At 35.3% G+C, this 19063-nt stretch overlaps 2 protein-coding genes across 2 annotated transcripts; one reads left to right on the top strand and one right to left on the bottom strand.

The window, feature by feature from the left end:
- Positions 1-1890: 1890 nt before the first annotated feature.
- On the top strand, positions 1891-11206 carry LOC113777961 (abscisic acid 8'-hydroxylase 1-like). Its single transcript, XM_027323197.1, has 10 exons — positions 1891-1905; positions 7672-7898; positions 8409-8733; positions 9027-9176; positions 9449-9700; positions 10187-10273; positions 10391-10469; positions 10687-10793; positions 10883-11001; positions 11098-11206. Exons 1-10 carry the CDS (start codon positions 1891-1893, stop codon positions 11204-11206), a joined length of 1470 nt encoding a protein of 489 aa, XP_027178998.1.
- A 297-nt stretch (positions 11207-11503) lies between these two features.
- Positions 11504-17699, bottom strand: LOC113778704 (UPF0261 protein y4oU). Its single transcript, XM_027324184.1, has 9 exons — positions 17373-17699; positions 15751-16398; positions 15116-15322; positions 14540-14755; positions 14208-14418; positions 13233-13480; positions 12824-13002; positions 12477-12730; positions 11504-11848 (listed from the first exon to the last, which is right to left on the bottom strand). Exons 1-9 carry the CDS (start codon positions 17508-17510, stop codon positions 11697-11699), a joined length of 2253 nt encoding a protein of 750 aa, XP_027179985.1. The 5' UTR covers positions 17511-17699; the 3' UTR covers positions 11504-11696.
- Positions 17700-19063: the final 1364 nt, after the last annotated feature.

Genomic DNA, 19063 nt, shown 5'->3' with positions numbered 1-19063 from the left:
ATGTTAAGATTTTTTATTCATGATTGAAATTTAGTATTATACTCCCTCCGTCCCATTGAAAGTATCATTTTTTCCTTTTCGACTGTTCCAAAATGTTTGTCATGTTTTCCATTTCTAACTACTTTATACTCTGAAATTTCCTTCATACCCTTCATTAATTATGCATAAAGAATACTATAGCTTGGCCCACAAAATGCTATGGGTCCCACAATCATTGGTTTCAAGACAAAGTGCATCTCTTTTCTCAATTTTCAGGACAAAGTGTGTATCTTCTTTCTATAATTTTAATTAGAGATCTACAAATTAAAATTCACATCTTTTTTTATAAAAAAAATAAAAATTCACATTGGCACAAACGGAGTAAGAGAAGTAGCCCACATCTATTACTCAATTAAAATGATCCAGCCAAAGAGGAAAAAAAGGCATCAACACACAAGATTTTCACAATAAGGCTAGTTAATTCCAATATACAGTCAACCAAAATGATATCCAGGCCTATATACGGAGTACATGCTTCACAAAAGTCATACCACTAACTTTAAACAAATTTTACAAGGATGTAGTACCATCCTAAAATGAGCAAAAACATTTAATCTACAAATTGGTAAGCACTTTTACTACTTCAATTTTTGCACAATTAAAATACTTGCACCATCAAGTTCAAAAAGCTTGAATTTTTAGACTTAAGTCCCTGCAAGTAAGATGAGAAAGGACTTGAGTTAGTCAAGACAACAAAGAAAGATGCAGACAATTGAGAATATCAAAAGAATCAATCTAAATAACAATAAAATATGAATTGCCATATCCAATAACTCAACTTATACTTTCAATAACATCCAACTGAATCACTATACTAGTACATGTATAAAAGTTGTATCAGTAATGCAAACGATTTAGTTTGTCACATAAAAAATGGCAAAAATAGCATTTCAAATTATGATTTATCAATATTCCATAGATACTTATTAAGTAAACAAGAATAACTGATCAAAAGAAAGATTGAGTCATTTTTTACATTTTGCAAAATCCAAGCACTTGTTCTGTCGAGTATCAATAAATAAGAAGATGAAGAATATAGGTAAGTATAAATTACCATAAATATAAGATGCAAAATCCAACCACTTGTGCTGCCATTCACTTGTAAAAACTTGATTAGTATACTTCAGTATGTAATGATCCCACATCGGTTAGGGAGGAGAGTCCTGACTGCTTTATAACCTGTTATGGGTGTCCCTCTACCTGACCGAGGTCTTTTGGAGGGATGTTGGGCTTCTTGACCTGTGAGTTTGGGCTCTTCACTTGTTGTGGGCTATAACTCCACCTCCAGAAACAAAACGCACGACTTTCTGGGTGACTAACTGTGGAATAATATTGGTCAGGGGTGTTAGAGTTGATATCAGATCCGACTCCCGACCCTGGTGTGCTAGCGAGGACGCTGGGTCTCTTAAAAAGGGGTGGATTGTAACGATCCCACATCGACTAGAGAGAAGAGTCCTGACCGCTTTATAACCTGTTGTAGGTGTTCCCTCATCTGACCGAGGTCTTTTGGAGCGGTGTTGGACTTCTTGACCTGCGAGTTTGGGCTCTTCACTTGTTGTGAACTATAACCCCACCTCCAAGAACAAAACCCACGACCTTCTGGGTGGCTAACTGTGGGACAATATTGGTCAGAGGTGTTAGACAGTACCTATATAAAGAAGAAAAAAAAAGCTAGTGTAAACAACTATAAACAAAGAAATAGGGACCGTAAACTATAAAGCACAAACTAGTTTTGCATATAAGTGAACCTGTCCAACAAAACCATATTTATGCTTGTATATGACTTCGAACTTGGCTAACAAGTTCTTTTTCACATTTAATTTGCAGAGGAAGAGAACCATCTTTCATTAAATGATGCTTTCTGATGTGCGGCACTTTGTAATTGTTTCCCCTTAAGTTCTTCATTACCTCTACCATACATGATTGCAGTGTTAAGAAAACATTGTTGAGGCTTTTAGTTGATAGTTGATCAAACGATTTTTCAACAACAAGGATTAGCTCATCAATTGTTTTGGGTGCTTCTTGATGTTGAAGTGATTGGATGGCCCTAAAATATCCTAAATTAAGAACATTCATGTCCGGACTATTACAAGGTTGAAATAACAAGTGAATATCAAGTCCATCCATTGAAGCACCCTCAATAAATTCAAAATCCATGGGATTAATATGTGGCTTGACATTATCTTGTTGGATGAAAATTTCAGTACCATTCTCACGTGGCCATTTACTGCGTATTGCAGGCAAAACCTTTTTAATTAGGCATCTTCTATACACCTCTTTAGTCATTGACAATATTGGCTTCGTTTCTAATGTACCAGCAATCCGATTTTTACTGTTTCTTTTTGCCGGCTCCTTTAGTACAAAAGAAAAAAATACCAATTTTGTCATCAAATTCTTGGTAGTAAGAGCAATCAAACCGAGGTCGAGCTACAGCAGGTAGAAACATAACTTTCGCAATGAATTTTTTGCTCTTATATGTTCGAAGAGGTTGCTTTTCCTCAGGATGAAGATAGTACCTTTCGGATTCTTTAGTCATATAAAACTATTTTTCATCAATATGAACAACATTAAACATACTTCTAAAAACTGGTTTAGTATTGAGACTTTCAAATTCAAGCATTGACAAGCAAAATCGAAGCCTTACTTGCTTACTTTCATCCGTCAACTATGGTTTCAACGCATTTGAATGCTGCCTAATAGCACATTCTTTAATTCGTCGATGAAGAGTTGACTTAGCAACTTTCATTTCACTGGAGAGCGAATGTTTGTTCGGCGGCGAAGAGGAATTGTCATAATAGAGGTGAAATCTATTTCCACTTGTTTCCATCCAGGTCTTTTTGGAAATCTCCGAGATACATCAACTACTCTTTCATTTGCAAAAGAGGCTGCCGCTCGTTTCCAAATCCTGCGAACAGTTATGACATTTATCTGGAATAAGTCTGCAACATTCTTAATTGTCCCTCTTCTCAATTTTCCACAATCACTATATTGCAAGAGAGTTTCAAAAATGGATTGCCTTTCTTCATTAGTTAATCTCTTTATACAATTGCAGGAAGTTTCAATGTCATCAAGCATATCCATTTTTCTTTAAAAAGTCACCAACGAAACAGAGCATAATGCTCATATTTATATACAGAGTAGAACTAGGAGTGAGTAGTCGTAATCCTTAGTTAACAAAATTTTAAAATAGGCAATTCAAGTTTTAGAAATCCACCAACTTACAAAAGTTTTAGACCAATTTGGTGGCAAATCTTAAAAACAAAAAAAAACCAGAAATTATAATTAAGCAAGACAAGAATTAACGCCCTCTTGACATGAACCCAAAAAAAGAAAGAATAAAAACAAATCATAACAAGGGAATAAAAAAAATCAATCTTGATATGTTTTGATTAGATGCATAATCCAAATATAGGCAGTGCAGATTAGACGAACTTTTATTGAAGACTTGAATCCCATAGAGTTTTCATCTCTTTCTTGAGCATCAGCGTCAACTTGCTGTCGAAAGTTAGGTAGAGCAAAATTTTAAGGATTTATTAGCAAAAGATGGAAGAAATTTGAGAAGTAAAAGACGATGAAATTTTCTTGCCGAATGAAAGTTAGTAGCTTGTGATTTAAAGAGTTGTCAGTTGTCACTTATCACGTCGATATCTCCGGAAGAAGTGTTTGTAGCAGATAAGAGTAGCAGTGATGGGCAAAAGTGGAGTGTACTGTGCATAAGGGCAAAAGTGAAACAAAAGAAAAAAAAATTTGGTGAAGTGTACTGTGCATAAAAAGCACATATCCCCAAACACAACCAAATATATGAGACGGAAGGAGTAGTTAGTAATTGCTTGTAACGTAAATGTATAATACACGATTGTATGTATCATTTATAAATGTTATGTGTTTTAAGTATTTTAAATAAGAGTAAATCTTATATACACTGATAGTGTATATACTATCACCGTTTGATTTATGACATGTGTGCAAAAGTTGAATTTTAAATTTAAATTTTGCATAGTTGTCATTCATCCAACGCTGATAGTGTATACATTGTCAGTGTAGACAAAATTAATCCTTTAAATATACTATGAAAACCATTTCTTTCATATGACCTTATAAAATATGTATGAATAATTTGCCATATTACAAATTCTAAATTATTTTTGAATTTGTTAAAGCTTAGAAAGTTTGGATGACAATAACAACAAATATTTCAAGTTATATATAGAATAGCACTTATCTATACATCACAATTTCCATAGATTAATACTTATGAATTTAATAAAATGGTAACAGTTTAATAAATTTATTTTCTGGGTCATAAGTATAAAAGTTAATGTTCTATTAATGTAGTATAATCTTTGAAAATTATACGGTTTGTTTGGATTGAAATGATTTCAAATAAAATAATTTACTTCATAAATTTTAATCACCTTTATATCTTCCTAATCACCTTTTCATCTCACATACATCACATCACAAAAAGTACTATAGTAATTATCTCAAATAAATCATCCAAATAAACTCCTATCCAAACAAACCCTAAATTTACCCATATATTAAGTTTCATAACTTTCAAATATATTTTGTATCATTTACATTATAGATTTGTATGCATATTTTTTTTTATCAAACTTATTTTTAATTGGCAAATAGTATGTAAATTATTATAAAATGTCATTTTATAATAATTATAATTTTTTATAGGTGAATGGTATATAAACTTCTAAATTGTCAATTCATAAATGATTAAATCTTACTACTTTATGGCATATATTAGTCTAATCGGTTAAAAAATTACCGTAATCAAGTGTACGTTAATTATTGATTCAAAATTTGCACCACTGTGACTATTTTTGTTATTACTACCATAAGTTTTTCTAATCAAAGTAAAATAAAATCAAATATCTTTTCCTTTTATATGCAGTATTTATATTTAGTAAAAAATTATTAAACCATTTTTACATTATATAATTTCTGATGAAATTAGTAACAGTTTCTAAATAAATTGGAATAATTTGTAAAATATGTTATTTTTTTACCAATATAATCAAAAGAAATTTTCACTACTAAAAAGCAAATGGAAAGAAAGGGTCTCAAGACCATTTGGCAATTAGAACATTTCATTTTCTCACCCGCACAGAGCATCAATCATTACACACAAATTTCTCTTTGACATTTCACCAAACATCTTATATGCATTCCTAAATTAATCACATTTAACTTAAATGCCTACACACTTTCACATAAAGGGTCTCAAGTCATTTCCTAGATGTTTCATATGGCTATTAAGCTTACTTTACCCAGAGCCAATCAAAGCTACAACCATTTCCTACATGTTTCAACGAACATTTCTAGCCCCAATATTACAATAAAATCTTCAAAATCTCAAACTTGATTTTGCAAGAAAATCTTGACAAACAAAACAAATGAAAAATAAATAAATTACAGCAATATAATCAAACAATTTCAAGAGAACATGATGGTCTAATCGTCACTGCTATTTTTCATATGCTCTTTGGCTAGCTACCACCGTTGCTAACCCTTTTGTTATGTCTGCATATAGCAGCACCCAAAACCAACCGATCGATGAGAAAGACGAGAGGAAAAGTGTGGACTAAAGATGAAAATTTTGGAGGGAGAAAATTTATTCAATCGTAACCAAGAGAAAGTGTGGACCAAAGTGGAAACTTTTGCTCGGGAATTCAATCGTATTGTGAGAACTGAGAAGTAAATAAGAAGAAGGCAGGTGACTTTAAAGAGACAGGTGATACCCGAAAACGTTTCAGGAAATAGGTGATCTTTTACTTAAAGATGCAAATTTTTTACTTTTAGTATTAGTAAGTTTAATTTAAACAAAAATAACTTTTGTCGAATTATAAGTAAATTACATTACTCAAAGTGTAAATTTTCATTTCTGACTAAAATTGACTATTTCAGACATATACTTACTAATTTTAATTAAAAACTTACTAATATTAATATTAATTATTTTAAAACAATATTTAAAAAGACGCTAAAAAGCTTGATGTGTCGTTAAAGTTAATAGAAACCTATAATAATAGGTAACCCTAATATCATTACCATAACTATAGTCACTGTAACATTGTCCGACTAGACTATATATCTGGTAACATTAAGCTAGATGAACTTCTATTACACTTAAACTTTTGAATCATTCATCTAATATCAATATAAGGTGCATGGAATGTAATGCATCCAGATTAGCAAAACCAATATTTCTTTTTTCCCCTGGCAGAGAGGCCCTGCAGTCTATACTGCACAAACAAAGGAAATCTTATATTTGTAGCAGTTTATCTACTTCGAAAAGGAAAGACTTCACTTATTTTTGGATTTTTTTTTTGTCAAAAACTTATTTTTGGGTTTTGGTGTAGATCGAATCTGAGGAGTGGCTATGGGACAAAAATTAATAGCGACATGCTCGATACACAGTCGTCTTCCACTTGTACATCATATCAGAGCTCTTCTCTAAGTCATCATTTCACAAATGTAGTAGTCATTGTTAATTCAACGATACCATCTTATAATCCTTGGCAAGTCGGCACTAGGCCTGAATCGAATCTTTTTATGGAACGCCTCGGGACAATAACTACCATCCCTTATTATTTGACAGATGGGAGTAACCACCATCATACCTAGAGATGAACTCTCTCTACATTGACTACAGAATCATGTCGCCGTGGGGACTAGTGGTCAGGAAGTTGAACTCCGGCCTCCGCCTCGCAGACTATGGCTCAAATCCTCGCAAACAGGTTGGGATAAGGAGGGAACAGGAGAATGCAGATTAAAGCACATGCTACTGCATGCCATGCATGTCTTCCTAGGCCTGAGGGACATGCTGAAATCTCGTCTTGATTTGACCAATTGCTTCCAATGGCTAATTGTCACTTCTCACCAGACATGAGATCGATAAACCAATCCCGGGGATCGTAGCATATCAGTTAACGAGAAATACTAGCCGAACAAGCAATAAAGTGCGTTCAATGAACACCTTCAGCGGCAGACACCTCATAATGAACCAAAAATTTGGCCTGATTTCTTGTCCACAATCCACACCAGTGTCCGGAATTGCAGTTTGTGACATTTACGTTATATATAACTATGTATCATGTATTTTTCATTCCTCTCAGTGCTGGTAAACAATAAGCCGCAAGAGTTTATAACGTGACTAGAGATAAAATGATTTCGCAATTGTTTAGTATCAATAGAAAAGCAGCATGATGTATTAGTTGTGGTACCAAGAATCATCAAAGAAAAGAGTTAGCGAACATGCTAGTCACCATTTGTGTGATTAAAAATGTTCAGATAAACTTCTCGTCCTGGCAAACACTACCCTGGTTCGGCAATCCAGTTATTTAACAAGGATATGACAAAGTTGAGGGTCAAATTACAATGTCTCAGGAAGTACGGACAAAGACGGAGGCACGTTGAATATTGTCTTTTACTAGCATGAATCTTGGAGTAGTGCTATAGCCGGCATACGCTAAAGATGCTTCCAAACATCCCTATTTAATTCACATTTCTCGTTCATCTCAGACTACTAGACCTTTGATGCTAGGTGATAATTTATGTTCCAACAGTTCATAATCATACTCCGACTGTCATCAGTTTCCTCAAAATTAACTCAAGATGTCTGTTGAGTATCTCGTCCTTCTACTTGGCAACTACCATTATATTCTCCTAGCATCAGTGCTCGCCTTAGGAGTGACAGTTATCCTTTCTAAGGGAACTAAACGTGGAAAGAGTGGCATCCCTGGCAGCCTGGGAATCCCCTTCCTCGGGGAGACTCTTTCATTCCTCTCAGCTAACAATAGCAACAAAGGCTGCTATGAGTTTGTTAGACTCCGACGATCGTGGTAAGTTATCCTCCTCCTTTTGAGAATAGAATATACATCTTTGATGGATATAGGGAAAGCCATCCTTGTGACTCTTCAATTTAACTCCTTTATGTGCAGTGTAGTTTCCAACAGATGCAAAGCTAGAGTTAGTTTACTGTTTTATCCAAGATCTTATACAGTGTCAAGTCACAAAATACCTGAACTTTTTCAATTTCGGACTAAGATGAAGTACATATGTTTTGCCTTTCTTCTCAAACCTATATAGTCCTCTCATTTGCAGTAAGAGCAATTTCCATGTCATAATCATGTAAAAAGGCAGTTGAAAATTGTAGTATAATGCCAACCAGAAGAAAAAAGAATAGGAGGAGGAGAAGAAGAAGAAAAGATTAGAGACAGTAAAAATAAAAATGAAAAAAAAGAAAACAGTAGAGATATCTATTACCACCAACTCTCTGATTAAGGTAAAATTATTGCAGAAGCTAAGTAGCTTCATGAAATATGTACTGATTGACTGACTGATAAAATTAGGTATGGGAAATGGTTCAAAACAAGGATATTTGGCAAGATCCATGTGTATGTTCCAAGTGTTGACGGTGCCAAGACAATCTTTGCCAATGATTTTGCACTGTTCAACAAGGGATATGTGAAATCAATGGCAGATGCAGTAGGAAAGAATAGCTTGCTATGTGTTCCTCATGAAAGTCACAGAAGAATCAGGCGTCTTCTGTCTGAACCTTTCTCTATGAATTCTTTATCCAAGTTTGTTCAGAAAATTGACTGCATGCTGAGTAAAAGATTGGAGAAATTAGAAAGGGATGGACAAAGTTTTGTGGTGCTTGACTTCAATATGAAGGTACTACTGAATTCCATTTCCATTATCTGTTGCATAGACACTGTTCTAATTGGTATTAAAACAAATGTTTAAAACAAATGGCAGGCTCGACCAACTTTCTTTTAGAAATCTTTTTTCTTATTATGAGGAAACTTTGGTTTAAGGACTTATATACACGATACATTTGACCAAGCCAACTCAATATGTTAACAACCCAAGCCAAAAGGCAGCCCAAGAAACTTTTTTAGAAATTCAAGAAATGAAGAAGTATTGGTTTTCAATGTCAAAGGCTAACCTCAATAGATTTGATGCAGATGACATTTGATGCAATGTGTGACATGTTCATGAGCGTCACAGATGCTTCCTTACTCGAACAAATTGAAAGAGACTGCACTGCAGTTTCTGATGCCATGTTATCCTTCCCTGTCATGACCCCTGGCACTCGATACTACAAAGGCATCAAAGTAAGCTTCTATTCTGCAATATAGAATCTATAGGTCATACCAATAATCACCAAATGACCAACAAGAAAAATCTGCTTGGTGATGTTTTAGGAGCAATGTCACCTAAGAAATTTCGCTTATTAAGACAGCTACAAGACAGAGCAAATTGTAGTAAAATCCTTTCCAGAAACAAAAGCAAAAGTGCGGGAAAAGATATCTTGAAACATGAAAGAAGTATGCTCGTTCATTTCAAACTTTTTAAGTCATTAAAACTGAACAAGCAATATACACAGGCACGCTGTCGACTCATGGAAACGTTCAAAGGAATGATTGCCTGTCGAAGGACAGGAAGTCGACATCCTGAAGACTTCCTACAGTCCATGCTGCAAAGAGATCAATATCCAGATAATGAAAAACTCAGCGATGAAGAGATCATGGATAACCTATTGACATTGATAATTGCTGGACAAACCACTACAGCTGCTGCAATGATGTGGAGTGTCAAGTTCTTAGATGAACATCAAGGAGTTCAGGATAGGCTCAGGGTGAGAAATAATGCCTGCATTTTAAAATGCAAACTCCCTCTCTCTCTCTCTCTCTAAACTCCCCTCCCACCATTCTGCTACTAAATTCCTGTTAACCATTTCTTCCCCCTCCCCCTGGGAAGCACCTGAAACACTCCGGGAAAGGAAACAGAAAAGAATCCAAAAACCTCGAGGAAGAGGAAAACTAGCAGAAAACAATGAGCTTGTTTGGATAGGAAGATTTGCAAACAAAATTTCAAATTTTTTTCTACTTACATCATAAACACAATTTCCAACCACCTTTTTATCTCACATACATCACATCACAAAAAGTGCTACAGTAATTATCTCAAATAAATATTTCAAATAACCTCCTATCCAAACAAAATCAATATCTCTGTGCTTGTGTGTGCTTTTGTTTTATATATATATATATATATGTCACATCCTTTCATTGAAGATCATTGCAGACATACTATGATTCTTTCCCTTTTGATGGATTTACAGGAAGAACAATTGTCCATACTCAGAAACAAGCCAAATGGAGCCCTCCTGACCCTTGAAGATCTGAACAACATGTCATATGCCTCAAAGGTTAGAGGAACTCGGAGAAAGAAGTTCAATGAATTTCCTTATTGAAACTACAGTCCCTTGTCCACCCCCAATTATATATATTTCTATGCTTATCAAGGTTGATTTTTATGTTTCTAGGTTGTCAAAGAGACATTGAGAATGTCAAACGTCCTCCTATGGTTTCCTCGAGTGGCACTAGATAACTGCACAATTGAAGGTAAGTTAAGCCTTAAATAAAAGGAACAAGGGCAAAAGAAAACTTGCCTCATGCTTTACTAGTTACCTATGCATAAAAACCTTTTCTTCTAAAAAGGTTCAAACCCAAAATTCTAATATTATAAGCCTAGCATATTCAATCTCCAGATTAACAAAAAAAAACCTGATTGTATTTATTAAATAAATCAACAAGCATACTTATCCATGTCATGATGCAGGTTTCGAGATAAAGAAAGGATGGCATGTCAATGTTGATGCAACCTGTATACATCAAGACCCAGAAATATACAAGGATCCTATGCTCTTCAACCCTTCAAGATTTGATGTAACAAGTTTCCTGCTCATTCTTCATCTAATCATCCTCACTTTCCAAAAAGGAACATTATAAATTCATCATGTATTTCATATCATTAGGAAATGCAAAAGCCATACAGTTACATACCATTCGGGTCAGGACCAAGGACATGCTTGGGAATCAATATGGCAAAACTTACAATGTTGGTTTTTTTACACCGACTAACTACTGGATACATGTGAGCTACTAGCCTTTAGCTTCTCTGACTTCTGTTCCTCTTTTTAACGGGATACAGTTTCCTACTTTGAATGAGTTTCCATCTTTCATTGCACAGGTGGACTGTTGATGACCTAGACCCTCATCTAGAAGGAAAAGCACACATACCAAGATTGAGAAGTGGATGTCCAATAACCTTAACGGCCCTGAAGAATGAACACAACTAAATACCCTGAAGCAGATGACTTGTGCACTACGGTGATTAATGTAGATGCATGGTTTAAGACTGTGTACCAAGTATCATCAATTTCTTGTTGTAATCCAGTTCTTATGTTTCAAATTCCCTGAAAAAGAAGATTCTAAATTTCACAGGAAATTAGTAGAGGCAACAAAAAGAAATGATGTCATCCAGTCATCATTTATGTGATCCATCGTAATACATAAACCATGAATTTCAAGTATTCCAGTCATACACAAAAGGAATACTAACCATATTTGGCCATTATAAGAGAAAGAGCTAAATCTTCTGTATGACAATAATGTCATTTCAAATTTTATTCTCATCCATAAGTGCATAATGTTGATCTGAAATCTTTGAATATTTATATATCTTTTTTTTTTAACAAAGTACATGTCAGAAAAAGATGATAATGAATCGAAAAGTTAACAAACACACAAAAAGGATCTAGCTCCCAAAGGCATCCAAGAATGTCACGTTTACTTCATAGAAATTGATTTGTACTCCTGTACGGTGGCTGTTATAGCTTGCTCTACTGGTAGCCTTTCCAAACTTGATGCCCCATAGAATCCATGAACGCCTTTTGTATTCTTTAGTACATATTTGGCTTCTTCAGGGCTGGATATAGGACCTGAAAGTTGCACAGCAGTCAATAAATGTGAAAACGAAGTGAATTCATTCAACACTTAAGAATAATGTACTGTTTTTTCTTTCCTATGCTGATACCATGAAACATATCTAATAAGTACCTTCTTGAAATTTAGTTTTAAAGAAGTGACATCTATGAGACATGACAATAGTTGGTGGAAGCCAAGTCCAACTAAACACAGCAATCTGAACAGACGGCTAAGCAGATTCCAGAAAAATATACCAAATGTACCTAGCAAACACGTTAAAAATTCAAGCTTCAAAATAATAATAGATTCTGCCTTCAAGTGATGATGTCTCTATTTGGTCCTTTTATGGTGGCAGTCATCCGTCTAGCAACGCGTCATATTCTAGAATGACCTCCTGACCAAACACAGAAACCCAATACAGGTGGACTAACCAGTTTGATCCAATGACCCAAATGACCAATTAGCTATACAAGCTGTTAGAGTTAGTAGTTATTGTTGTTGCTCTCCAGTTCAAGCAACATATCTCATTCTGAATTGGTAAAATGTTGTTATAGAAAATATCCCACCATTGTTTGAACTTTTGGGTTCAGTACATTATTGGTTGAAAACATTTGTAGCAAGCAAAGGTTTCTCAGATGGTACCTCCATGGCAGAGCACAATAACATCACTATTGACAGAATGAACAGCCACAGCAATAGCTTGAACACGAACAGCACTTTCATCCAATGAGAGAGCCGTTTTTGCACCAATTGATCCTGCGGTTGTGAGCCCCATATGAGCCACTACAACGTCAGCACCAGCTTTTGCCATTGCCACTGCTTCTTCTATGTTGAAGGCATAAGGGGTTGTTAAGAGGCCCATTTCATGAGCTTTCGCAACCATTTCAACCTCCAATCTGTATAACGACTATGGTGATTGTTCATTCCATTTATGATTGCAAAGAATGTTAGAAAAAAGCCCAAATGAATGTCACTAAATTAAGACATACCCATATCCCATTCCAGTCTCTTCTAGATTTTGTCTAAAATTACCATCAAAAAGCCCAACAGTAGGAAAATTTTGCACTCCACAGAAACCTATGGACTCCAACTGCTTCAGGAAATAGTCAATGCGGCGAAATGGATCAGTTGCACAGACACCAGCCAGAACAGGAACCTTCTTAACTACCTGGACGTTCAACATGAGTATAAATCGAGCAGCACAAGGTGATCAATGGTAATGCTTACCCCGTATACAATGGAGGCATCCTACTATAGTTACAAAAGGAATTAAACCATGAAGGCGCAGTACTGAAAAAATTCAAGCATATTACTAGAGTATTTGCCAGATTTAACATGTACATATACTCTTCTTTCACCCCATAAACTCTTTTCCGTCTGGAAGAAAAAAATTCTTACAGGCAACACTTCATTGGCCATCTCAACTACTACTGCATTTGCATCAGCAAAAGGCAACAATCCTGCCAAGGAGCCCCTTCCTGCCATCCGAAAGCGCCCTGAGTTGTATAAAACTATTAGATCCACGCCACCTGCTTCTTCAAATTTTGCTGATATCCCTGTCCCTGCACCAGCCCCAATAATGGGTTTACACATCCTTATTTGATCTTTCAAATTCTGCAGCACGGCATGCGTTCTCTGCAAAGTTTCTGTTGAAAGGAATAAAATTTTCATTAGGACTTCAGCTAGATATTAGAAATAAACATAATCCCTCCTCCTGCATATATTGGTGAATTTGAAGAAACTACTAAGCTCCTAGAGCATATTACATCTGCAACAGTAAGCCTCAATGCACAACAATAAAGGCAGTTACAGCAATGAATTGATTACTTCCACCATTTCCCCCAGCCCCCTCCCCATGTAAGAAGATAAAATAGAAATGAAAAAAACCTCCCATGGACTATTCATTCAAGCAGAATTCTGCAAAGCACAAATTCAGAAACTTATGGTTGTCTCATAAACCACATGCTGCCTTAAGCATCGAGGCAAATCTGTGTCAAACACTTCTTTCAAATAACAAGCAGTATTCAACTAGACTTGTGACAAAGTAAGATTGACAGATGCACGGAGGTAATTGACAGGTTGACGCAAGGACTGGAAACTAGCAGTCACCAAACATCTTCAACAAGCTCTTAATAGCTAATAGCATGCGAATCAGGAACCTAGTAAACATGACAGTAATGAAGAAAAGAAAGTAAATTTGTGCTTCCTCTAAACAGGTTTTTCCATGAAATGACCATGAAGACTACTATGTCTGTTTAGATGAGTTACGAGACATTCTTAAATGAAAATCAGCCTAACCAGTTTCACGATACAACACAACCTAAGACATTTACAGAAGAAGCTCAGAAAAATAACATCGAGAGGGAAAAAAACCTGGTTTTGCATTTGGGAAGTTGCTCAGGCAGTAAGAAATAGTTCCTTTTGTGGGTTTTACTTCAGAAACAGGATGATCTTCTTGGATATCTTTCATAGATTCATAAACACTCTCACCACCATCTTTAGAATTATGACAGATCTCTATGAACAAGTCAGCCAAGGCGTTTGCAAACTCAATATCATTAATGTGATGAGGGAAAACCTTGACCTATCAATAGACAAATATATTATCTTCCAGAGATGAACAGAATCTTTTAGTAGGAAACTCCATGGGGCAAATGAATAATGTAAAAAAACTCATAAATCTATCTTGTAAGCAATGCGGTTACCTGACGGTCTTCATTTGTCTGAATCAGCTTCTGTACTTCCTTTATCAGAGTTTCAGTAACCTCAGAATCATAAAAGGCCTTACCAGGTGCATCCAAAGCAGATATCCCTTTCTCTGGCAAGCAGATACAGAGTTTTGAGTTTGACTTGTTTAACTTCTCTGCTATAAATTCAGCAAACTTTTTATTCTCATCCACTGTAGTCCGCATCAAAGAAACCTTGAAAATTCATAAATATTATCAACACATGTCCAATATCCTGAAGGTTAATAATCAGAATGATCAAATTTTTCTCTTCTTTTACTCTACACCAGCCAAGAATATGTTTCATTCTTACCAAAGAACTATATAACTGTTACAGCAATATCTCAGTAGAACAACTACAGAAGTGCTTTTTTTTTCTTTCTTTTCCATCAATTTACTCCTGTGGTAGGCTAAAGCATAGAATTCAGAGCATTGAACTTTTCATCTGATCAAATAGATATTTGACACAGTAGTCATTACCATGTATACTTGAGTACTAAAACGTAACTGACTCCAGGTAAAATGTAAGTAGACAAAGTTAATTAAATTTTTTACCTGCTGATTGTGTTCATGAATCTTCCGATGATGAAATTGAGAAGGTATGGTATCTCGGCCTCCAAAATTAATCATATCCAAGGCTCCCACACTCAGCACCAAAGGTATATTTTTCTCTATTAAGGCATCAAACCGGGAACTATCACATGCCATAACACCTCCAACAACATAATCTGCAACTTCAGTGGTTGTGATGTCTAAAACACCCTATGTACAACAACAATACAAATGTTGAGTGTCGATAAATCATCCAGCAAATAAAAATGACAAATGACAATTTGTTGCTAATCATCAATTAATCTGTTCAAGTTTTTATCTTTCATCTTAAACTTATTATCATTCCACCGTCTTGCAGTTGTTTTGATGTCAAAGCACCCCATCCTAGACAAAGAGGCTGAGTGTTAGTAGGAACTAATTCTTGAAGGACTTAATTTCATTATAATTCAAGCTAAGTAGTCTCTTTAAATTCCCATATTCGACCTTCAACCTTATATTTTCATCTCTTTAAATAATAACACTTTCCCTCTACCACTTCTGCCCATTTCATAGATCCAAGTTCCAATACTCCAAATAGAAAATTGTACAAGTTAATCTGTAAGAGTTTTAATGCTTGTACAGATAACACGCATAGCTACCTGTATAAGTCCTTGTCTAACAAGATCCTCCATAGCCCTGCCACCTACACCTGTGGCGTGAAAAACCAAGGTCTCATAACCTTCTTTAAGCAGTCTTTCCTTGACAGCATTAACACATGGTGTGGTGACTCCAAACATTGTCAAACCCACTGTAAATTTTTCACTGCCATTGCGGGTTTCTTTAGACTTTTCAAGCCTTCCAGCGACCATCCCAGCAAAAGCTGCACCAGCATTTGATAGCACAACCCTACTCACATTGTTAATGCCACAAATATCCACCACTGAAGGAAACAACAATAAATCTGATGTTCCAATATAAGGTTCCGTTTGACCACTGGCAACAGTAGATACAAGTAACTTGGGGATCCCAATGGGAAGAGATCGAAAGGCAGATGATAGCAGAGATGTCCCTCCACTACCTCCCAGCCCTACAACTCCAGCAAGGACTCGACCCCTATGAGCTTTTCTGAGAAAATTTTCAAGTGCTTTACTAATCACTGCAACAGCTTTGCCTCTATCATCAGGAAGCTGGACTGGGCTTGGTTCCCCTGAAGCAGAAAAGACATCCTCCCTTGATACAAACTTGAAGTCACCACAGCTCTGTACCTCCTTCTCACCCGCAGAAACATCTACAACTGTAACTTGTACCTGCACATCTTCATAACTTTTTATAGGGTGAAGCAATGCAGAAAAATAAACAGCATTGAAAGTTGTCATGCATTTAACTGTACTGAAACCACCAAAAATCCCAATATCTTTCTTGCCTCGGTTTTTTCCTCGACTTAAGGAAATATGACGATCAAAGTTAAATTGTTTTAGCATCTTAGAAACTTATGGGTTCTTGAAGTAACTAAGAACACGTAATGGCCACAAAGACAAGACATAAATCCAGAAAAGCTATAAATTTTATTTGTCAGGATTATGTGTTAATAACATTAGGACGAGTTTGTAAAAGAAAGGGCATCTAGCCTATATTACCCATAAGGACAGTGGTGGACCTTGCAATTATACTAAGATCTTAAGGTTAAGTGTGCATTTGATCTTGGATTCTACTATAAATACCCAACAACGAGTTGCACTTAATTAACTTAATCTCCACTTGTGCTGTGTGCCTATCCTGACAATTTCCACTCTCTAAATTCCCTTTCTGAATCTCAGCAGAGTCTGATCATAGAAGGGATATACAAACAGAACTATAAAAGCTTATGCTACAGACCTACATTTCCTCATCAGCACTTTTGGTACCATCATTTGCCATTTCAAAATGGTCCAAAAAGCAGCAATGCAGAACATGGGAAGCGCATAGCACCTACCGGATACTATTTTGACACAAGAAATTGATTGTGAATAACATAAATGTAAAACTTCCGCCCCTGCCTTAGCAAGAACTAGCAACGATAGAACTAAAGCTTCACCATTACAAGCAGAGGAGTGAACAGAAACCATAAAAGCTACTCCATAACAGCGTTTAATCAAACCAACCATGCAAAATCCCGTTTCAGATTAGCGTTCAAGATTCTTTTCGACTCAGTGATCAGCAGCAAAAACTATTAGGCTAAAAAATAGAAAAGAACAAAATTGAAACATTTTCTATTAGAAAATTGAAGAATATAATGCAGTACCTTAGTGGAAGAATTAGTGGAGAAGTTGTTGAGATTTGATTGAACGGATTGGGATAGAAATCGGAGCTCTTCAAGCTTCGTATCAGCAGTTCCGACGCAGAAAACTTGCACCGCCTCATTCATCTCATTTTTTGCCATTTTGGTATCTGCTTTTCCTTTTGTTATTGATCTCAATAATTAAGTTAATTTTATGGTTTTAGGATTGAATCAATCAGCGAAGATCGTTGCTTATTATTATTATTATTATTATTTTGGTAAGACGAAGATCGTTGCTTATGAGTTTAGCAAGTGATGATAGCTGAAGTGCCAACCACAGTGCTCAACTATACTACCTCAGCACCACCTTAATGCCGTTTAAAAAAAAAAAAATAAAAAAAATGGAGTACTGAGGGCACAAGGGGTTGGAGCGGTTGTCAGACAACCGCTCCCAAACTTTTCATGGTCAAGATGTGGTGGGCCCATCATCAACGGCCAAAACGAAATCGAACAAAATGGAGATGAGTGTAGAGGATTGTTGCTTTAATACAAACTTGACTTTTAATTCCGTTTGGTCTGGTCGTCAAGGGTATGAAAAATTCAAAATCAAAATTTGAAAATCAACTTTTGGTACGATCGGCGGGCTTTAAAACTCTTTCAACTTAAAAGATGTGGGAAGAAAATGGCGGTAGTGGCTTTTGTCTGAATACAATACATTGTCGCTGTAGCTCATTTTGTTCTTCTCCTCTCAACAAGATCCTTCTGTTCTTCTCCTCTCAACAAATTATTTCGCATAACATAGGCATAAATTTTTGTCTTCTGCTCTTCCAACTCTTAAATAAACCCTATCAAAATGGACATCTTGTCTGAGGTGTGCACAAGATAATTGTGAAAATCCGCTGCAGCAACAATACACGTCGATTTGACTTGTGGATGACTGAGATAGATATTCATCAAGTAACAAATGCATAACCTAAACTTGTGAGCGGCCCATCTGAAATTCACTGCTTGGTGAACTCTGTCCAAGGTAAATGCTAATATTATATGTAATTTGATTGTAATAAATGTGTTATTTAGTGAAGCATGATTTAAAAATTATAAGAAGTATGTCATTATCCTTCTAGAGAGAATGGTTAACTTGTACAATAAAGATGTCGTACAGAATTTCAAAATATAAATGAGGATGTGTACAAATAAAATAACATAAGCGTAAAAATAACTTAACAATGTGACCAACTTAAATAACTACACAAACGGTATAAATGACAATGTATAGATTTTGAAAATTCTGTCAAATCTTATGCTATGTAAAAGTGTATTTTACATACATGAATTTGTTATGTTACAAGTTGATATAAAGGGTGTACACATTGTTATAAAGTGTGTACATATGATTGTAAAGTATGTAAATACTGATATTATACACAAATTGATTATATTATTTGTTTGAAATGTATATATTATATAGTGAAATATGCTTTGCAAATTATTAGAGTTATGTGATTACCTATTACAGAGAAGATACATATTCATATAAATTATTTTACAAAATGTTGTAAAGCGTGTACACTTTGTTATAAAGTATGTACATATGTGAATACAATTAATTAAGTGCTTATGATGTGAATAAGGAAATAAAAAATAAATATAATAGTTTGTCCTGAAAAATAATAACAAAAAATGCTTTTGTCGAATACAGCACAGTGGATGAAGCA

This window comes from Coffea eugenioides, chromosome 7 (genome assembly GCF_003713205.1).
Source record: "Coffea eugenioides isolate CCC68of chromosome 7, Ceug_1.0, whole genome shotgun sequence".
Lineage (NCBI taxonomy): Eukaryota > Viridiplantae > Streptophyta > Magnoliopsida > Gentianales > Rubiaceae > Coffea > Coffea eugenioides.
Note: the sequence above shows the minus strand (reverse complement) of the source record. Positions and strands in the feature narration are given on the sequence as shown.